General features: G+C 44.4%; 1 protein-coding gene across 6 annotated transcripts in view; it reads left to right on the forward strand.

Moving 5' to 3' along the window:
* Positions 1-22,784, forward strand: part of akap6 (A kinase (PRKA) anchor protein 6) — a 128,480-nt gene extending 105,696 nt beyond the window's left edge. For 3 of the 6 annotated variants that reach the window (XM_054795647.1, XM_054795646.1, XM_054795650.1), the window contains 6 exons: positions 8,846-8,929; positions 9,180-9,332; positions 12,699-15,224; positions 15,637-16,587; positions 17,988-18,077; positions 21,830-22,783. In XM_054795647.1, coding sequence (XP_054651622.1) covers positions 8,846-8,929; positions 9,180-9,332; positions 12,699-15,224; positions 15,637-16,587; positions 17,988-18,077; positions 21,830-21,871 — 3,846 coding nt within the window. In that variant the 3' untranslated portion in view covers positions 21,872-22,783. Of the gene's footprint in view, positions 1-8,845; positions 8,930-9,179; positions 9,333-12,698; positions 15,225-15,636; positions 16,588-17,987; positions 18,078-21,829 lie in introns of all 6 variants that reach the window. The other 3 variants (XM_054795648.1, XM_054795651.1, XM_054795652.1) reach the window with 2 other exon arrangements.
* The last annotated feature ends 655 nt before the right edge of the window (positions 22,785-23,439 follow it).

A 23,439-nucleotide genomic window follows, 5' to 3' on the forward strand; every position in this document is an offset into this window, starting at 1 on the left:
TCTTCTTCTTTTGTTGTGTTATCAGTCAGTCTGCCGGTCTCCCCCCTGTGGATGAGTGGAGATGAATCCTCCCTCCCGCTGTTTGATTCCCGTTAGCCCCCCACCCCCTCAGCCCCACCAAGCCTGCTCTTTGACCTTCTCAATTTTCTATTTTCATCATTCCTTCTTCCCATTTCCAAGACCGACCCCGGCCCGCAAACACTGTGCGGCCTTCATGAGGACGGCGCCCACACATGATGGTGAAGCTAACAAATTAGCGAGAGGGTCACATGACTCACTAATGACCGCATGTGCGTGTCCTCCATGTTTGAAGTTTGAAGACCGGCAGGCTGGAAGCTCACAGAAGGCGAGTGCGAACAAACATGATGAAGAACAACTCGGCATTTTGAAGCTTACTTTTCTCGTTAGAGGTTGAAGGCGAGCACAACAGGTGAGGCGTTGCCGCGGTAACAACGTCCACAAAAACAGACTTTCATCTTCATCCCGGCGAGACCAGAAGAAGACTTTTCTCAGCCTAAAGAGACGAGATGGGGAATCAAAGCAGATAGAGAGGAGGAAGAAAGAGGAGAAGATGGAAGACCAGGCCGCCTGAGATGAAAGAAGAAAGTTGATTTAGTGAAAAGAGATGTTCTATCAAAGCCAAAATGGCGAAAAAGAACACAACAGGTCACATGACACCAGAGAAGAGAACATGGTGGTCAATTGAAGTTGGTCATCTAGCAAGGAGAATGTTGTGGAACCTTCCAAACAGCTTGTCCTTCAAAGGTTATTGGAAGACGGCAAAATGCAGTGCACTGTCAGTGCCTGGCCCTCAAAACGGTCAAAATAGTAATGGAAATTTACCACCCTCAATAGTCGCCATCGTGGCTTCGCAGTGGAAGGAGAGGAACTACCTTGAGTGGTTGCAATTCACCAAGGACAGAAGAAGAAGAAGTGAGTTAATATTGTGATTGTCATTTCCAGGAAGTGGACAACAGCGGTGATGAATTTGGGACATATGCACTATACTGTCAACAGCGTGAATGATTGTTTGTCTATACAGTATGTGGCCTGAGATTGGCTGGCCACCAGTCCAGGGTGTACCCCGCCTCTCGCCTGAAGTCAGCTGGGATAGGCTCCAGCACACCCCCGTGACCATAATTAGGATAAGCGTCACAGAAAATGGGTGGATGGACTATACTGTCAACATTCACACACTCAGGAACTAAGTACACAGTGTACACAGTATACTTACTGAAGTGAACTTATACTAGTGTTCCATTGAGACACAGCATCAGAGAGCAAACACAAGACAAGATGGAGGACAGAGGGCGTTGACGAGAGGACAATGAGGACAGTTGGGTTCAGCTTGTCAGGTATTCATTAGTGGCATCGTGCTTTTAATGGAATTCATCAACAAATGGACTTCACCAGAGATTTGTAATGAATGTTAATTGATTGAAGCGTCCAGCTGACAAAATCCTTTCTTTTTGTCCTTGGTGTCTTTGGTCGCCATCTCTAACTTCTTATGGACACAATTCTTTTCTGTTTCCCGGAATAACACTTGGACATAAAAGTGTTATTAAGCTATAGGAGCACCCTGACATGAAAACGTGTTAGCATAAAGTTATGTCTTCTTTGGAACAAACAAACAGAAAAAAAATGCTTTGGCTTTGCTCTTCTTTGTCCAAATGCTTGAGTGACATTGCCATATGACCCCCCCACCCCCATGTAATTAGATTACAGAGATGAAGAGTCAGAGCAGAGTTAAGAGGATTTTGTTTTTTTTTAGGAGAGATTTAAGAATAAGAGGGAATCAGATCTTCCTCTTCCTCGGGATGCCTTCATCCTTCCAGGAAGACAACGCTGAGAGACAATTGCTAGGATACCTGGGCTGTCCATCATTACCTCTGCTGTTCCACCTTGACTGTGACCTTGTGGTCACGTATTAGCAACATCCAGGCGGTCCTTGTGTCACAACGTTTAATGTTACAACATTTCTTGTTATGACTTTCCATGGTTACAACGCACTGGCATAAATGATTAATACTGTACAACAACAAAAATAGGGCTAATTATGTGCATGCAGCAGGAGAATACGTAGGCGGAAGAATACGTAGTCGCGCCTTGCCACAGTGAAGAAGGACTACGTCACTTTTGTTGTTTTTAGTTAGATTTTTTCTGTTAATTCTGATCGCAGTGCGTCAAAGAAAAGTAAAGTTAAAAGGAAGTGAAATTAGACTTGATGATCAACACTGGTTGTATGCCCGCCACTAAAAAGTTGCAACCATAATGAAGGATAAAGATGGTACTGTATCTTTAGGGTTGTTATCGATAAGCTGATGCGACTGTTTATCGGATTGACAAGGTAGCAGCCACAGGAGGCTATCAATAAGAATCCGCCAAAAGTCCATAGGTGAATCGACTGCAGAGACATGCGTCGGGTATCATGAGATAAGCAATTGGCTGACAGGGTGTCTCCTAAACAACGTGAGAGCCTGGGCTGTCGGCTAAAGGATTGCTTCGTAGCTTACCATGACTGAAGACGAGAATGGATGTCAATAGCAGCAGCGTGCTAGCGTTAGGTAATCACCGCGAAAGATTTTCAACACATCAGCACAACAAAAAACAAAAGTTTGGAATGTTTTTGGATTTTACAAGGACAGAAAACTCGACAAAAGCCAGGCCATTTGTCAGCGATGCAAAGATGCAAGTCCAAAGGTAGCACAACATATCTTGACCGCCAGACCAACAGAGGCAAGAATTGTACCCTTTTTTCAAGGGATGCTGCTTACCCGTTTTGCTTTGTAAGTTGTTTATTTTTAAATGTTGCACCTTTGTTACCTACCTGGAGTGTTGAAAACATCATGCCCAGGCTGAAATGTTGCACGCTTTTACTGTAGTTATGACTAGGCCTGTCACGATAATCAATAAATCAATTAACCGCAAGATAAATAAAAACAAACTTGACAATTTTGCCGGCCTCAATAAATTGACATGTACATGCGTGTTTGTTTTCCTCTTCACTCCGTATCAAACAGATTGGATGGCAAGAGGGTTCACTCCGTGAATCTGTCTCAACAACTGGGAGCGTTGGTTCTATAGCGGAATGAACGGAGTGAGTGAACCCTCCTGTCAGTTATTCAGTCAATGAGGGCAGTACTTGCTAGCGGTGTGTGTCATGTGCTACACGATCGAATACTTTCTTTGTGCCTGTTGTGTATAAAACACAACCAGAATTTGCCCGTTTGTGTATCGTCATTGTGTGATATGAAAAGGTTTGTGAGAAAGGCAATGAAATGAATTATACAAAACGGAGGAACTTATGTTTCAGTGATTTGCAGAGTATCACCTCATTTTGCACCAAAAGCAGTTTGCTGCATCCAAAACAAGTACTTTGGCCAAACTCCGACAAAACGTTACACCCCATTAAATGTAAACATCGTATTCCACACACAATGTTGCAAGTGAATCAAGGAAATGAATATGCAAATGAGCTGACGTCTGCATTGACAAACAATGTGAACTTCAGAGTACTTCTGGGTTATTTCTTCGTTTTTAATAATGAAAGTGACACCGATTCATTAGGGTTTTTTGTCTGTTTAATTTTGTATGTTGTTTGTTTCATATATTGTATTTAAAAACTCTTGACATTCAAATTAAATTCTTAAATAGTGCATTTGTATTATTATGCCATATATTATCATTACATGGTCTCAAAATAATGTTGACAATAATATCGTTTATCGGCAATAATTTGTAGGAAAGTTTTTGTCCAGCAGAATTTGTTATCGTGGCAGGCCTAGTTATGACATTTTCAGTATGGGATTGTTTATTTTTCCAAGCTAACACAACATTTTCATTGCTCCCATTTCATCCAGGAATGTCGGAAAGTGAAATATTGTAAGTGTGAACAAGTAGAAGTTATGGTGTGAATGAATTATCAGTAATAGACAAGAGGACGGGTTAGGATTAAATATAAGCTCTGCACCATACCATGTGGCAAATAGTGCTTCACTTGGACACATTTTTGCACTTTTTGAAGAAATGTGTTATTATTTGAGGGGCCTTGCATTAGTGCCCTTTTTTTTGCTATAATTTATATTGATTCCATCTTACCAAAAAACACATTTGAAAATACTGTGAGAATGCCACTTTTGTAGAATTGCCTTCTTTGTTTTATAATGTAAGATTAACGTCTACATCAACAAACGTTAACCGTAGAATCCTATCGTTTGTACACTATGGAATCATATTGAATCGTTTTTTAATCGTATGGTAACCTGGTATCTAGAGGTGAATCGAATCGTCTGTCACAAAGAGATTTACGTGCCTCGTGTCTTTGAATATGTGAAAGGATCTGCTTCTTTGCTAGGCCCTGTGCAGGACAGCCAGAGTGATAAAAGTAAAGAAGTGTTCTGTCTTTTATATGACTGTTTGGCTAAATTCTTGTATATCATTTTTTGATTACTGTATTATATACGTCGTATGTTCTGTGTACATTGTGCGTGATTTAGGCGTTCATTTAGCGATCATTTAGGTTGAACTCGTACGTGGACCGAGGACGTCTTGTCATGACGTTAAGAAGCTGTTTTGTTTGCGCAGTGTTAAGAGAAGAACAACAGGAAGTTACATGAACAGTCAAAATAGGAAGGCTATAGTGTCAACACACGCACTTGTTAGCAAAGTTAACATTTTATACTGTTAACACTGCTTCACTTATTTTTACACTTGTCTGTAGGTTTTACGATGGCCACATGTTTTTTTGTAATCTTTGTTTCACTTCTTTTCATGTGCAGCGGGAAAAATATGTATTTGATCCGGATCTTGATTTAGTAAGTTTAACCCCGACGATGATATGAGCACTCCATCGTTTTTATGCTAGGTTTATTGGAACAAACTTACAAAATCAGAGTCCTCCATGAATGCTGGCGTCTCTTTATACAATCATTTGTCTGGGACTGTCCTCAGTCAACAACGTGACGTGCAGATGCAGTGATGAATCAGAAGCAAACAGTAAAGGGTCATCTTCTCTGCTGATGTCCGACCATGATGACGATGAGGATGATGAGGATCACTACTGATGATTGTTCTCAGACGACATTTATTATCTCTTTGACTCCATGACAATGTCTTCCCGCTCGTCTTCCTTCTCCATGAAGAATTCTTCTTACGCTTTAATTTGCCTCTCCGTGCTCTTCTCACGATGTTGGCTGTGAGCGGGCGTCACGCCGCCGATTTTGTTGTTGTTTAGAGCCTTCAGCCTCACGTAACACACACCTCCTGCTTGGAATACATCGATGTGACGCGCGTGCACGCGCGCACGCACACACACACACACACACACACACACACACACACACACACACAGCAGGCTTGTCCTCTTGATCCTGTCTGCTGTGTCGTGCATCCTATTTCCTGTTTAGACAAGCAGGCCCGCCACAAATATGCTAAACTGCACCCAGCCAGAGAGGAGATGAAAGACAGAGTGTGTATGTGTGTGCAAGAAGAGGGAGAAATCCCATTTCATTGTCATAGTGTTTAATATTTATTGGAAAAATGTAAAGAAAATGTAAAGGAAGTGCTTCTCAGCGAGCAGGCGGGATTAGCATAAATAGTTTGGAGCGTGCTCGTGTTTGGGGAGTAAAGTTGCATACGTGCATGTGTCGCATGGCCGTGCACAGGTGGTGTAAACACACACACACACACCCTGACCTTTGCACACAGCATAACACAGCATGCTTGTTTTCCTGCTGGTTCTCCGTATTAAACGGGAATGCTACTGATCCAGGACCTGCAAAATTGACGGTCGTCTTCATGCGGAGGGGGAGGAGTTTGCCAAACATACTCCAATTAGAGTCCTGAAAAAAGCATCATGAATGATTATCCACATTTATCAACTTGTGGTGATTTAAAAGTAATACCACCACCAGTGTTGGGAGTCATGGTGTTAAAATTGTTATTGTTTTCCATGAATCCCTTAATAGGTAATGTAATTCATGAATATTCTGAACATGACGTAGATACGTAGGCGCTCTTTTTCAAAAAAGCGACGAGCAACAAATATAGTGAAGAGACTTTTGGCAACTCTGACATGAACGCACACATCGCTCTTTTCCGTGGGAGTGAGAAGTAACAAGAAAGCTCATCAGGCATTCTACACCTATTTATTTTGCGATGAATGTTTTCGACTCACTGCATCATGTGTCATGGCCAATTATGCAAATGCGACAGTCACGTCATCATGTCGCTCCCTGCCAAACTCCCAGTCCAACCCGCCACTGTCACAAATAGATTGCAGTCCTGTGCAGAACAAAACTCTATGTAGTGTGTAGATCAGGGGTGCTCATGCTTTGTCAGCCTGCGAGCTACTTTTAAAATGACCAAGTCCCAAAGATCTACCGCCTACTATAAATATAGAAAATATATCTTTGCTGTCTTGATAAATATGAATATTTATGTACATTGTACATACAGTATATATCGGGGTACACGCACTTTTTCAGTTGTAAGTCGACATGATTTATCTCTTACTATAAAACATATAACATATATATAAAATCTAACCAGTAAACATTTAAAGTACTATACTAAATACTCATGATTAGTATTTCACATTCACAGTTTCCAAGTTTACAGGTAATCAAAGTAGCTGATATCAGTCACAATTCAATTTAATATGGCAATAAAGATAATTACACAATAGTTGTGTGCATAACCTGAGTACCAGTAATATGTCCATCAAAATAGCTACATAGCGTTAGTTATTAGACACAGATGCAGTACGTCCAGTTAGCATTTGCTATCAAACGTTACATGAAATGAAAACGATGTGCAAAAGACGATGCAGCCGAAGTCAAGGCAACATATTAAAAAGATTTCAGCAACGGGCACATTTTCCAGTTCATCATGAAATAATAGTTTAAGAAACGGAAGTGTAGAAACAGACAGAAGCTGGAGGGCTACTATTCCATCTCAGACCCTCGGCGCATGTGGGCGGGGCTCCAGCACATCACAGACTATCGACAGCAGAGTAGCGTAGCCACGTCCAGCCAAACCACACTTCCAGATGAGCTGAATGAGTTCTATGCCCACTTTGACACCCAAACTCCTGATGAGCAGTACCCTAGAAGAGCAACGTGACCTGCTTGAATGACTATCGCCCTATAGCACTCTCTCCTATTGTCATTAGGTGCTTTGAAAGAATAGTCATGACCCACATCAAAAAGAGCATCCCGGCGGCAACTGTGGACCCTCTACAGTTTGCATATCGCCAGAACCGGTCCACGGATGATGCAGTCAACACTGCCATCTACACAGCCCTTTCTCACGTACACACAGCCCTTTCTCACCTACAGGGCCAGGACACATATGTCAGAATGCTATTTATAGACTATAGCTCTGCTTTTAATACAGTCAGCCCCCACAAACTCACACATAAGCTCCTCACACTTGGCCTGTCTCCCTCCCTCTGTAACTGGGTGTTTAACTTTCTCACAGGCAGGCCCCAGTCAGTTAGAGTCCACAATCACACATCCAGCTCAAGAATTGTTAGCACTGAAACCCCACAGGGGTGTGTGCTGAGTCCGTTCCTCTACACGCTCTTCACCTATGATTGCGTGGCCTCCCAGAACAACACCAGCATCATTAAATTTGCGGATGACACTACAGTCATCGGACTGATCACTAGTGGTGTTGAAACATCATACAGTGGAGAGGTGGCGGACCTCATAGCTTGGTGTCATGATAACAATCTCCTTCTCAGCACAGATAAGACTAAAGAGATGATCATTGACCCAAGAACAAGGGAAAAGGAGCCGCATAGACCCCTGTTTATTGATGAGACTGAGGTGGAGAGGGTGAAAACCTTCAAGTTCCTTGGCACACACATCAGCGAGGATTCACCTGGTCTCACAACACCCAACAGATTATGAAGAAGTCCCAAAGGAGACTGTACTTCCTGAGAAGACTGAGGAAATTTGGCGTGTCCACAAAAATCCTCAGTTGCTTCTACAGATGCACCATCGAAAGTGTCCTTACCGCCTCCATCACTGTTTGGTACGGTAACTGTACAACACGTGATAGGAAGGCACTCCAGCAGGTGATCAAGACCTCACAGCACATTGTTGGGGCAGCCCTCCCCTCATTGCAAGACATTTATAAAACTAGAGTCCTACGAAGAACAAACAACCTCATCAAGGACAGCACACATCCACAACACTCATTATTCACACTCCTACCGTCAGGCAGACGCTACAGGAGTTTGAAGTCCAGGACCACAAGACTGGCAAACAGCTTTTACCCACAAGCCATCAGGCTTCTCAACGAAGCACTCACACACGCCGCACGCAACACACACACACACTCATAGCACTTTATTTATTGATTTATTTATTTATTTGTGTATTTATTTGTATTAATGTCTCTTCTGTTGTTGTTGCTTAATTTATTGGTATATGTGTTTATGTTTCTTATGTTCTTATTTATTCTTGTGTTTTCTTTCTTTTCTTGGGAGAATTAACAGAATAAGATTTTCATTGCATGGTATAACTGCTGTTTTACCATGCACATGACAATAAAACTCTCTTGAATCTTGAATCTTGAATCTTGAAAACACACGTTTCTATAGTGGACTTCATTACGAGAAACAAAGCCATCAAATAAATGTTCACCATTGCTGCGGGGCAGCAAGAGCGAATCAGGAGGGGCGGTTAATGTCAGCTGACTGATGTCATATGACATCTACAAAGTGACGTTTATGCGAGCGATCGACGTAATGGGCACCCCTTGTGTAGGATGTACAATATAGCATGTAACGTACTGAGCGTGCTTCTCTCAGCTGACCTTCCTCTTCCCATGTCAACAGTCTTTGTGTTCAGACGTGCGAGCCCGACGAAGAGGAGTCTCTTCGGTCCTCAAACTTTGTCAGAAGCTTCTCCAGCAGAACCAGGTTGGTACCAGAGACTCCCCCTTTGACTTGCCATCAATATTGAGACGATAAATGTTTTATTTTTACTTTTCCACTTTTTATTGTATAAATATTGTATAAATATTTTTATTTATTTGTATTTTATTAGATTTTGTAATTTTTTTATTTGATTTTGATGTTTTTTTTTTTATTATTTTGTTGTTAATGTTTTAGGGGTTTTTTTGTTGTTTTTTTCTTGATAACCTAACATAAATGTTTGCTCGTGGTACAGTCCGGCCCCGCGGCGGAAGCGGGCCCAGAGGCGGAGCAGCACCGTGAGGCTCTGCAGCTGCTGTCAATCAACCTGGAGAGGAGGTGGGAGGCCATCGTCATGCAGACGCTGCAGTGGCAGAACCGACTCAAAAAGGAGCTGGGACAACAGCAGGTTAGAACCTCATTGTCGTTTCCTTTTGGGGAGAAAACGACATCTTTAAGATGCATTTGTATCTTTATGCTTTATCACAATGTCAAACTTTATTACACTTCACCAATCTGCATGGGAATTCAATGAAAAAACACCAAGAGCAGGACAAGGAGCTTTACACTATAAAAAATGACTTTAAACAGTTGGAGCGCCTGAGTTAAGACTGTTGACTACACACACACACACACACACACACACACACACACACACACACACACACACAAGCAGGGATGACAAATAAGGGAGGTGGGACGCTGTGACCTCGCCGCCTGACTGCAGAGTCGTTTGACTTCCTGTGTGGAGGAAGACCAACACGAGTGCTTTGGCTTATAAATGAACACTTGTGCACCATGATGAAGTGTCTGTGCCTTCCTATTGTGTGTGTGTGTGTGTGTGTGTGTGTGTGTGTTCTCAGGAGACATTTCCTGTGTGCCCAAATAGACTGCACCTGTTTGACATCAGGTGAGAAATGTCAAGCAGGTGGCGCTGCTCTGCGTTCTTCAATTGTTATCATCAGTGTTGGAAATATCAGCGTTAAAGTAACGCTGTCCTTGGGTAATGTAAGTAATGACTAATTAAAATGTTACAATGCTATTATGGTGAAATTTGGTGAGTTGTCATTGTAGCGTCCTGATAGAGGTACACAGTAGGCTTGTGCAAAATTCCGAAATGAATTGATGGATTTGGGAGAAATGTTCTCCCAAATTCCAGTTCAATTCTATGGATTTGAATTGAGGTTGCAAACAAAAAGTAGAATTGCCATCAAATTTGGATTGAAGGAAATATGAAATGACATGAAATTCCAGTTGATCATTTTGGTGTATTCCAGATGCATGCTTTACAGTACATTCCATAAGAAATATTATTACTATGAACCTCATGTACACATTATATTTTAATTACAGCAAACAAGTGAAAATAAAAGAATCTTCTAAAAAAACAGATTATTTTATTTGATGTTTTATGAAAAAAATTATGAAAACTGGTGAATAAACACTTCATTACCCAGAATGGTTTACTTTATCTTTACTTTAAGAATTCAAAATTTGTGTTTAATGTTAGGCCGCACGGTTAGCACGTTGGCCACACAGTCAGGAGTTTGGGAAGACCTGGGTTCGAATCTTTCTGTCTGTGTGGAGTTTGCATGTTCTCCCAGTGAGTGGGTTTTCTCCGGGTACTCCGGTTTCCTCCCACATTCCAAAAACATGCATGTTAGGTTAATTGGCGACTCTAAATTGTCCATATGTATGAATGTGAGTATGAATGGTTGTCTATATGCGCCCTGCGATTGGCTGGCAACCAGTCCAGGGTGTACCTCGCCTCTTTCCCAAAGTCAGCTGGGATAGGCTCCAGCATACCCCCATGACCCTAATGAGGATAAGTGGCATAGAAAAAGAATGGATGGATGGATGTTTAATGTTAGTGTTTGTCGACAAGTCCAGGGTGGACCCCGCCTCTCGCCCAACGTTAACTGGTATAGGGATAGCATACCCCCGCAACCCTTGTGAGAACAATGGATGGATATTTGAAGTAGTTAAGCCAAAACCGTAAATGTGACACATTTTTCCTGTTACTTCACTATAAGGAATTTACCTGAATGTCTGTCCAATTCAACATCCTGTGGGGTGGAGCCCTAGTCAATTCAAATTCCAATTTTTCAAATTAAATGCATTGAAATTCCAAATACGGAACTTTGCACAAGCCTGCTCTGCATCCTCCCCACACCCTCACAACACTTCCTTATTCTCCACCAATCACATGCAAGGTGAATTCCCTGACATTGGAACGCCGAACATCAATACATACAGTAACACAAGCAGGTGGTTGCATTCTGCACTGACATGGTGAACTCTCAATGGCACATGCCAGATATTTGCAGGTTTTTCAAAAACGTAACACAATAATGACTTTCCCTGGTAACTAATTACATTTATGAAGGAGTAATTCTGTTACTAATTCAATTAGTTTTCTTGCAAAATAACTAGTAATCATGACAAAGTAGTTTTTCAAAGTAATTTGCCCAACACTGGTTATCATTTTGGACAAGTTGTCAGATGTGCGTATTTGTGGTGAATCTTGTAAATCCATCAGACTGTGTGTAAAAAATGTTTGCTGATGTTCTTCACCGTTAGCTCGTAGTTGAGATCAACATGTGCCTGCGTGCACAGAGAGGTGATTCATCCGTGCTCGTGTACTTGTCGGGAACCAAGCATGGATGCCAGCCTGCCTTGCAGCTTTTTGACGGCCGAGACGCTGCGAGCGTCGCTAGCGGGGGGCGCTTGCAGCGCCATGACTAATCACCCTGACTGCAGCAGATAGCTGCGCTCTCCTTGGAGCTCCCAGCGCATGCTAAGCTAACAAATGGGAGCAGTCACCTGGGAGCTAATGGAAAAACTTTCTTCGTTTGGCCTCGAAAAACATTGAAGTCACAAACAAGAAGATGGGGAAAACTCTCAATGCCCGATTCCTGCTCAGTCCTTCTAACCCTGCATTCTTGTCTCCTCCTCCAACTTCCATGACACTGATGTTAATTTTCTCAAACTTGGTGAAAGTTTTCTTCAAGTCACTGCTTGACATGAAAAAATAAGTCATCATTTTCTGCTAAACTGCTTAGGAGCGACAGAAATGAAATCAATGACAGACATAAATAATACAGAAGCTTTGTGGGGGGATTTGATTGGATTAGACCGATGGAGGCCCCGCCCCTTTGTGTCCAGTGAATGTATGCTCTATCAGCAGCAAGAGGATAAACACATTTAATAGAAATTCATCACTCTCACACACACACACACACACACACACACAACCAACTAGTTTATGAGATTAATAGGCTATGAATGACTAATATGGACCCCCCCCCATATTAACGAGATGAGGAGCAATTTGTATAATTATAGATTTCCGGCATCTAAGCACATTTGCAGAGCGCCGCAGCTTTCTGAAGGCTTTTGATTACGTGTTTACGTACGCGCTCTCTCGCCCCTCGCAAGGCGACTCTGAATTATTCATCTCTTTGTTCCACTGTGGAATCTTTCACCCTCACATTTAGGAGTCATTTGTTCATGGGAGGGGAGACTGGGGGGAGCTTCTTTACAGTCATCATCACAGCCAGGATCACTTCTTCAAACACACAGCTTGTCTTTGTTACGTGATTGATCCGCTTCATTGACTCCGCCCACAAAGTGTAGTTTTACCTTGAACAGCTAAGACTCAGTGGAGTCTCAGCTCAACCCCTAAAAGTGAGAGGCAGAGGCTACAGGGGTGCATGTTTCATTCTCAAAAAGCGCAAATGTAGTAAAAATGTCCCCTCTTCCGTCTTGTCTACAGGTCCCAGGGAACTTTCTGGAACCGGGGCTTGTCGATATCCACCAGCCTAGCCCAGTCCGAGCCCCCCCGGTGGCACCGGCTCCAGACGATTCGTGGGAATGGGATGAGACAGACATGACAATCACAGAATCTCAAGAAGTACCAGAACCCGACCTCACGCACAACCTTCCCACTTCAGACGGCATCCTGACAAGCCAGAATCCTGAGATCACATCCCAAATTTTTCCCCCTGACAACAAAGCCACCTACCAGGTCTACAGCCTCCACACGGTCGAGTTCTACAGTCCTCACGCTTTCTCAAAGGTGGAAAAGAGGAAGCAGCATATGTTCCAGAAGAGTCTCAGTAAGGACTCCACTTTCTCCTCCATGGAGTCTCTCCCGGACCTCCTGGGTGGGCTGATGCCAGGAGAGCGAGGAGGAGAGAGGCCTTTGGGCTGTCAGAGGGAGGGGGGCAGGGCAAGCGGCCAGTCATCCATCAGCAGTCGTCCATCAGAGAGTGAAAGTGGGATTGTTAGCGATGGAGGAGACATTGAGACCGTGACCACCAACTGTGGCCTCCTGGGGGATGAGGAGGAAGAAGATGTTACTGTGACGCTGCACAAAGATGACCAAAGAGGAGGCACAACTCAAAGAACAGAAGATGAAAGGCAGTTTAGCCACAAGACAGGAGGAAGTGAAGCAGTTGACATCCTGATCAACGGGGCACCACCTGACTCAGGCCGTCATGCAGCCAAGCCTCTCCTGAGCTGCAGTGGTTTGGATACGCCTCCTGCCCTACAAAACCTGACCTCCAGTCCTGTCTTATCTCAGGGCTCCTCCCTGGAGTCCCTCCTGGCTCTGGGCTTGGAACTGTTCCCCTCCAAAGAAATTCTTCATCGCAGCGCGTCTCTGGAGAGCGGTCTAGCTCCGTGTCATAGTGTGGACGGCGACACCTGCGCCAGTCTCGCCAGCCTTGTGGAGCTGGACCTAGGCCAAATGAGGGAAGGTGACCATGATGATGACCATGGTGGTCTGGAAGACCAGAGGATTGGTGAAGGAGCTCAAGGAGAGCTGAGCAGAAGAACACTTGACCTTCTGAAGCGCCTGGAGAACATTCAGAGTCCTCTGGTAGCCAAGATGACTCGTAGCGTGTCCGATATGACGCTTCGGAGCAGCTCTCCTGTCCGTCGTCAACTCGTAGCTTCTCCTTCTCTTGGAGGCCGACATGCAGCACTCTCTCGAAGTTCACGCAAGGCACCGCCGTCCCTCATCAATGAGAGTTCAGCTTCGCTAACAGAGTTGAGCAGCACTGAAGACTCCTCTCTGGCTTCTGAAGACCTAACCGTGCTCCCCAATCAGAGGAACCTCCTTCCAGATCAGGCGAGCAACAAGCACAACTTCTACAGGAGGTGCTGCAAGAGGAGCAGCCAGAGAGAGGAAGCGGACGCCCTGAGCTTGAGCATGGTGGTCAACGTGTCTTGCACCTCCACTTGCACTGACGATGAGGACGACAGTGACCTCTTGTCCTCCTCCACCCTCACCCTGACAGAGGAGGAGCTGGGAGTGCGGGATGGAGAGGAGGAGGAGGAAGAGGAGAGGCTAACACCTGCTTCATCTGGGAACGAGGAGGACGAGGATGAAGACACAATGGATCACTCCTACATGGAGTACATGAAGAAGGAGCTGCAGGGTTGGAGCCGACCTACTCGTACCTCTTCTTTGTCAAAGACAGAGGAGGGCCTTCAGGATGAACTTCAGTGTGGGAGTAACCTCACCTCCTCAGAGCAACATCAGCTCCTAAACTGTCGTCACCAAAAGGAAGAAGAGGAGAGGGAGCAGCAGGAGGCGCAGGAGAACCTCAGGAACGCTCCAAGGAGCTTCAGCAGCCATTTCGTGGATGACCTGGAAAATGGGAATATAGAGCCGAGCTGTTTTAGTGGGAAAGACCAGGATGACCTGCTCCTCCGAGAGGAGTCCAGTGTGTTCACAAAGAAAGGAGAACCCCTCAGGGAGACGTACACCTTTTCCAACGTCTTCATCCCCACAGATTCAACAAACCAACTTCCTTCATCTCCGTCCTGTGAGCTCCTCACACCTACCTCCTCATTGGTGGGACAGCTAAAGGGGGAGTTACCCTGCCAGAGCTCCTCCTCCTCGCCGCTATTGCCACGCCTGGACCGCCAATCACATAACCGGCAGTCAGATGACAGGCCTGGTGTGCGGAAGGCCATCACCATCCAGGAGAAGTTCAAGTTCTCCTCTCTGGTGATGGAAAAGAGCAGGAGCGAGGTCCGAGACAAAGATTCCTGCCTCCCAACCAAAAAATGGAAAAGTTCTAACACTTCTTGCTGCCAACACCTCACCTCACACTCACCCTCCTCACCCTCCTCACCCCAGCCAGGCAGGAAGGAGGCCGTGCACGACTTTGTCATGGAGATCCTGGAAATGGCCAGGAGAGGCAACGACATTCCAGAAGAACTGAAGCAGACTGACAGGAAGTCTGATCTTCACCGCCGACCTGCCTCTTTAGCACAGATAAGAGACAAGGTAACTCACGCACACACACACACACACACACACACACTGTCACATGTTTTTGACATTGCAAGTAATTCATGCAAAATAATATAATCAAATAAAGTATAATTGGATGCGCTTGTTGATATTTAGGAATCTTTTGAGATTGATGAAGTGTTGGTTGGCTTCATATTTTGTATGTTTCAAGGACAAATGAATAGAAAACTAAAAGATGTTCACTGGTTGCAGTAATTGAATCAATCGCATGACAAAGTTTGCGTGAGCGTGTTCATTTCTGAGCAGCCGTTCTGCTAAAAGTGTCAATGAGTGGTTTAATATGCAAACAAATGTAATGATTTTTCTCCATGGCTTCATTTGATGTGTCAGTGCTCACTTGAAGAACTTTTACAACGGTGATCTTTTTCCTTTGGACTTGCTGCAGGTGCTGCAGCATTCCCACCAGCCTCTGCAGCTGCGTAAAGGAGACTTCTACTCCTACTTGGCACTCTCCTCGCACGACAGCGACTGCGGTGAGGTCACTCAGTGCACCGAGGACAAGAGCGCCACACCGGCGCCTTACGTCATCCCAGCATACGCCACGCCCACGCAAGGCCTCAGCAGCCCAGAACCGGACACTAACCCCAGCCAGGGAACTTCTCAGATGTCCTCAACTTGCTGTGATGACAACAAGGTCTGCGCTCTTGACTTGGAGTCACATGATCATCTTGCAACAAGCCCCTCCCCCTCTTTTCCTCAAAGCCCAGACATCCGGGATGAGGAGACCCTCTTTCCAGCCTGCACAGAGGAGGTTTACCTGGGCCCGCCCCTCTGCTACAGCATGCCCCCCACTAAAAAAGCACCCAAGGCGTCTCTCCTCACACGTCACAGAGGGTCCGATCCAGAGGAGGTAATCCCTCCTGTCCCGGAGCCTCTTTACAGCTCCTTCTCCATCAGCACCTCCCCTATGAAGAGCCCTGCCGAGACTTCCTGTTCTGGTTCTGGTGAGGACCCACGCCTCCTCTGTGATGTCGCCGGCGGTGTGGGAGCATGGCGGGGGGAGACGAGTCTTAATGAGGCTCCTTCTTATCTTCATCCCCTGATAGACTCGCCCTCAGCAGCACGCACTAAAGCGCTTGAATCCAATATTGGCGTCGTAATGACCAAGATAAGTGTCGGCGGAGCCGCTACAAATCCCTCAAAAGAGCCGGCCGCTGCCGCTGCGCGTATTAATCCCAAAATGAACTGCTGGCCGATGAAAGAGGCTGATAGAGCGGCTGGGGGGAGGCGAGGAGAGGCGGATGCTCGCAGCTTCAAGCAGCCGGAGGCGACGGCGAGAGGGCGGCGAGGCTCGCGACAGGAAGCCAAGATGACGACCACGACAGCGGCCAAGCAGGTTCGTGTCGTGGGTATTAGCCTGATCCTCAGCCCTCTGCTCCGGGTATTAGTCCCAGCCCATCTCCTCTGTGTGTGTGAATGTAATGAGGCCGCGTGTAGTCCTCCCTTTTCCATTTCACAGCTCACTAGGACACCCTGATATGCAAAGTACACACGCTACACACTTTTACAATAGACAGGTAGCTTATTCAGTAATGAACGGCAAATAAATGAATAATGTCAAATACATGAATAAATATACACATATGTAAAGAAATACATCATAAATATTCAATTCCAAAGATGCAAATTTGCAAAACAAAGCCTGAATACGGGAAAAGTTGTAAATTGTCACAGTTTTACAAGAAAAAAGTTGTACTACTACGACAAACAGGAATCTTTTTTGTTTTTTTATTTATTGAGTTTTAAGACATATACAGTTTTAATAGGACAATTATGTATCTTTTTTTCCAAGTAATCATTTTTGTAAGAAAATACTTTTGCATGAGAAAAAACTTGCAATTTCGTGAGAAAAAAAGTTGTACTACTACGAGAAAAAGTAATAATTTTTCTGAGAAAATAGTGCGATTAAAAAAAAATCGTACCACTACAAGAAAGTCATGTTTCTGACAAAATACTCCAATTGTGCAATGACAAAAATGGACTATGACGAGAAAACGTAATGTTTTTAATGAGAAAATGCTGCAATTTTAGGAGAAAAAAGTTAAAAAATGACAAATAGTTACATAAATAAATAAACAAAATATGACATTCACTAAATATATCCTTGATAAATAAATCATGGGTCTTACATTTGTTGAGTGTGTAAATGTGATGTGTGTCCTCCATCCTTTGTCCTTTCATCCTTTGCTCCTTCCCCTCCCTCCCCCCCAGGTGTTAATGCAAGGTGGGATTTGCAGACGTCTCACTTTAAGGTCCACGGAACAACATCAGCATAATTACTAGCAGTCGGATTTGATTAGGATTCATCAGCCTTCGTTCCGTCGCTGAATTAGCGTGTTTGTGCTCTTTTTAACTTTTCTATTTCCTCATGCAAATGAGACCACGCAACCTTGCTAGCTTTAGCAACTTTTAGCGCTTTTTTTTTAGCCTCTTTGCCTGTTTCCTGCATATCAATGAAGGCCACGTGGCCTTAAAGCAGGGCTATGTAACACGTTGACTCACAGCTTGTCTCCGCTGGGAAGGATTGTTCTGGAAGGCCTGACGCTGTTTTGGCTTTCATTTGCAGCTTTGTATCAATTTGGGCTCAAAGAACAAGAAAGCTGATTAGAGAACAAACTGTTAACTCCGAAAAGAAAAATGATGCTTGCCTTTTTTCAAAACGACATCTGTTGCTTTGTTTACATTTCTTTGACTTTTTCTGCTGACGCTGAATGGGCCTCTTTTCTTTCTCGCTAGGTCAGCTCTGTCAATCAAACCACCAGGGCGTCACAGGGGCGGAGCCAAATCCCCATCAGACCGCCTGCCTCCAGGATGGGGCCAATTAGAGTAGGTCTACTGTTACATCACAAAATAAAGGTCCTCCTGTTACGATGTACAGTGTTCCTTTGCTACATCGCGCTTCACCTCTCGCGCACTTGCTGTTTCGCTGATTTTTTTTTTTTACAGCGTATGAACGTGCACTGTGTTCTGCGTCCTGATTGGCTAAGGGACCGTGCCTTCTTGTGCAGTACAGAATGCATTCGGCTTGCCAAATTTATATAGATGTTGGATCGCTAGCAGTGTGACTCTGAAGTGCTGTAGAGTATGTTTGCAAGTTTTATCCCCGACAACACCCACAATGTCGACGATACGTTCTGCACCGTCAAAGGCTCCTGCGGTCGCACCTAAAGAGCAGAGGAGGATGCTCACCATCGCACACAAAGTTGGACTTCTGGACATGCTGAAGGAAGGTAGAAGTTGCGGGCGCCATTGCGGAATAGATGAATCTGAAGACGACGAGGGCAATGCGACGACAGGAGTAATATGTTTTAACAAGGATACGAAAACGCTACAGTACAGCGGAACAGCGCCGGGACGAAAAGGCACGGTCAGATGAGTGAAATATGCGTGAGTTACTTCATAATTTCTTGTGTCCGACCTCGTAGGTTGAGCATTACAATTCAAACGGAGGTTTGAACTTTTTTAACAGTGTTTAAACAAGAGATGAGAAAATGTTAATGCCTCGCTGACAAAAGTGTATAATGTGTATGGGGAGGGGTTTACAGCCTTAAAACATATATAATCATTGTAAAAAAAAAATTAAGTTGGCTACTTCGCGGATTTCACTTATTGCGGGCTATTTCCCCTGCGATAAACGAGGGAACACTGTACTCCCACAAATGATTAATAGGAGAAGTAGTTACATGCACACAGAGGTCGAACACGCAGGCGCTCCTTGCTACAGGAAGGACAACGTCCTTTTTGTTCTTTTTCGTTAACTTTTTTCCTTCATAATGTCCCCCAACAGTGAGGCAGACTGCTGCTTGGCAGTGTGTCAAAGTAAAGGAAAGTGAAAGTGAAATTAGACGTGGTAAAATGTTCAGAAAGCGGAGAAATCAACATTGGTTGCATGCAAACAAACGTGATCATCCTGAAGGAGGCAGGTGCTGTCTTTGAACACGTGAAAGGATGTGCTCCTATGAAAGGGACAGTGCTAACTAACCGTTCCCACTGGGGATGCTCCGATTGATCGGCCACCGATCAATGTCGGCTGATTTCCGTAAAAAAAGACGTGATCGGCGTACGCCGATAAACGCCTTTCAAAGCCAATCATAAAGCGTACACGTCTGCTATGTGATGGAGGGTTGCCAACAAAGCGTGCGTCTCGTATTGAGCTTGACACACGCTACACTTAGCAGCCTCATCTTGGCTACTTAGCGGAAGGGGAGGGACCACCTGGAGTGGTTGCAATTCACCATTAAAAAGGAGAGCAGAAGGTGACTTAAGTGTGCAACAGAAGTATTTAGTTTGAGACACACTACATCAGTCGTAGTATGTAAACACAGGGCGGTGCCACGTGCTGGTGTGGAGGGGCGCTTCTGCTTTTCCCACACATCTCTAGCATGTGGAAGCGCACCTATTATAAAAACATCATATCTAAACTGGCTTTTTTCTTTTTTTTATTTCTTTTTTTCCCCCCCACAAAATAAAATCAACCAGAAAGCTGAAGAACATGAACAAAGACTACCTGTGTGTGTGTGTGTGTGCTGGCTGGCCTATGGGCCCCTCCAGGGCTGGGTAAACCTCACTGCCCCCTCTACTCTACACACACACACCCCCCTCAGGGCAGGGCACACTAGTCCTGTAGAAGCTCTGACAGCTGCAGGTTGTTGTTCACGTGCACTCTCTCTCTCCCTCTCTCTCTCACACACACACACACACACACACAGCAGAGGACAAAGCTGCATACACACATGCACACATCATATCAGTGATGCATGCAGCTGGTGCTGACCCCCATAGGGTGTCCCAGTCTAGCCCACCTGTTCACTCACACACAGGCTCAATTAAAGCAATGGTGAATGCTGCTCATGATGTGCTCTGTGACCTAGACAGCACACGCACACACACACGCACACACAGGAGACAATGTGTGTGTTTGCGTGTGTTCGGATTTCATCATGCTCACAAAGTTTGGATCCACAAAAAACCCACAAAAATAACAAACACAGAGTTTTAAAATCTGTATTGATGAGATTGTATGAATGAATTGGGCTCATTGATTGACATATCGTGCACTGATTCTTGGTCATGTTAGTGACTTTAGTGACATTTTAGTGGGTATGCTTTACATATTACCTGATGCCGGTGCCACATCGGTACTTTTCAAACGCTTCTGATGCTTAAATGGTACTTAGAAAAAAGGAAAACCATGCAAATTGTTTTTATGGAATTTAGTGACACACAAGTTGAACAGAATAGTCGTTTAAATACTTCCAATAAAATGAACTATGTCATACGTTCACCAATATGAGATCAATTATTCTAATTATCACAGTCTAGCAACCCATCCATTTTTTATGCCGCTTGTCCACATCAGGGTTGCGTGGGTATGCTGGAGCCTATCCCAGCTGACTTGGGGCAAGAGGTGGGGTACACCCTGGACTGGTTGCCAGCCAATCGCAGGGCACATATAGACAAACAACCATTCACACTCACATTCATACCTATGGACAATTTAGAGTCTCCGATGAACCTAACATGCATGTTTTTGGAATGTGGGAGGAAACCCGGGAGTACCCAGAAAAAAAAACCACGCACGCACGGGGAGAACATGCAAACTCCACACGGAGGTGCCCACCGGAGACACGGGAGTGTGCAAAACAAATATTTTGCAGCTTAAGTGAAAACAATCCACACAATTGGAGCAGAAATTGATCATTGATTGTGGCGATGTTATACGGGAGTCGGTGTCTGCTAGTAACTGCGAGTACAAGACGATATTTGTGTAATATCACTTTCAGCGGCTTTTTCCAGGTGAAGGCCGGAACACTTTAGCTAGCTAATTGAACACCTAAGTCACTCACACCGTGCTCGGAACACATGAAGGACATCTAAAGTACAGCCATAAAAAGATTCAATACAAGAATGAAACGAAAACAGAACTCCTCACTTTTATCCCTGTGGTTGTCTTGCACACTGGAAAGGGGTGTTGCAAGGGAGGGAGAGACAGGCTTAAGGGGAGCAGGAAGTGTCAATAATGAGACCAAGTTGGCACCGTCCATTTCATAGGATCAGATCCTGTCACGTGTTCAACGATACCATCTTTATCCTGGTCGAAGGTCGAAGATTTTGAGCAGCTTGGACCGGGAGTGCAGCACTTCCTCTCTCCGAGTATTCTACCTTGTCTTCCATTTCACTTGACTTTTCACTTCCACGTTCCTTTTCTTTGACGCAGTACCATCAGATGAGTCTGCCTCCCGCTTGGGAAACAACACGAAGGGAAAAAAGTTCATGAAAAAGAACAAAAGGGACGGTGTCCTTCCTCAGTGTAACAATGCACAACTCCGTATTCTTCATGTAACTACAGCAGTTGTCTCCTTCTTTTCTATGGTGTTACAAATGTTTGGGAGTGCGTATGTAACCATGAAACACGAGGACCAGTAGTATCTATTCATTTCACATTGAAATGAAGCAGCGATATCAACTGTTTTCCTGTCTGGTTGCTGTCAATCACGTCAGCACAGGTGCGATGATGGTATCAATACCCATCCATATCCCCCTCCTGACATGGCTCTCTCTTCCCCCCACCCCTCCAGGGTGGACCTGCAGGAGGCGGAGCTATCCGAGTCCAGCCGTGAGGAGACCTCCGACGATCTTCACCGACGGAGAGCACGTCCTACAGTAACACGGACTTGCAAACACCTCTATGACACACACACACACACACACACACACACACAACGGTGGTGTTAAATAAGAAGAAAAGAATGTTCTTGTCACTGACGAAGAAGAACGTGGAAGAAGGTCTGAAGAGAAGAAGAAGCCGAGAAAGTGTACGGACGGAAACGTGCCCGTGTGAGCATGTGACATGGCGAGGCATACAGGATGATGTGAAAGCGAAACGTAGAAGGAAACAGGAGATGAAAACAAGGTTTAATCTATGCAACACGACCAAAGCAGCCATGTTGCGTGTGCGATGGTGGCGCGCGAGCGTGTGTGTGTTTCTGTTTGACGTGAACGCGAGTCTCAAGTCTTTAGCGTGTATTTGTGCCTTGCTGTATGCCGACATCTTTTTAAGACAACGATGAACGTTGATGCGAGCCTGAAGTGAGCTAGTGTACATTTGTAAAGCTGGAATGTTCCGTGTGTGTTCGTGTAGCTCCGTGTGTCGTGTCCTCGGTAGCATTAGCGTTACAAGTGGCCTGCATGATTCCTGCTAACTGCTAGCGAGCAAAGTTCATTCATTGCAAGACTTGTTGTTTGTTCTTTTATGTAACACTCTGTGACAGGACGTCAAAGATGTCTGTTTGCTAAATTAGCAAAGCATGCATCAGAAGGTGGTCCTGTTATTCCTCTTGTACCTCCTCATCCTGGGAGAGGCATGCTAAGCTAGGCTAATATTCAATAAAAAATAAAGAATCATTAGCACCGATTGTTATTTGTCTTTCTTGTGTCACCTGATTGTGGAATAAACGACAAGCTAGGCTACGTTATTAGTCAAGCTAGTGAGCAGCTATCTGGGCCGTTACAACCAATTGCTACCATTTGCAATCCCAGGAAATAAAATATAAATATATATATACATGCACAATAAAATGAACGGTAAAATACATATTTCTTTTATATGTGCTGGGGGTCTGCTGGAGCCTATCCCAGCTGACTTCGGGTGAGAGGCGGGGTACACCCTGGACTGGTCACCAGCCAATTGCACGGCAAAATTGTAACATAATAAATTAAATAAATTAGTTACCGCCATTAACACGTTAGTTTTGATGGCCCTAATTTTTATGTATCCTTATTTTCTAGAAAAAAATTGACACCTATAGTCATGACACTTGTCACTTTTTCCAACCTTTTTCCACCACATAGTGAAAAATGAAAGGATCCAAGGGCCACTTTGATAGTTGGTAAAGCAACACGTAGACATGAGAAGATGTGATATACAGTAGACGCCCCGACAACGTAAATAATCCGTTCCGAGAACGTTTACGTTATAGGGTTTTTATGTTATACGAAGCGTAAAATACATGTAAATAGCCTAATCCGTTCCAAGATCTTCCCAAACTCACACCTTTGGCCCTTCAAAATATTCAAAGTCCACCAAATAAGGTGGGAAAATATAAGAAAACGTTAGCATAAACATAGTAGAGTAACATTCCAATATAAAATAAGGTAATAAATAAGATTACTGTAAATGAATAAAACT

Source organism: Dunckerocampus dactyliophorus, chromosome 13 (genome assembly GCF_027744805.1).
Source record: "Dunckerocampus dactyliophorus isolate RoL2022-P2 chromosome 13, RoL_Ddac_1.1, whole genome shotgun sequence".
NCBI lineage: Eukaryota > Metazoa > Chordata > Actinopteri > Syngnathiformes > Syngnathidae > Dunckerocampus > Dunckerocampus dactyliophorus.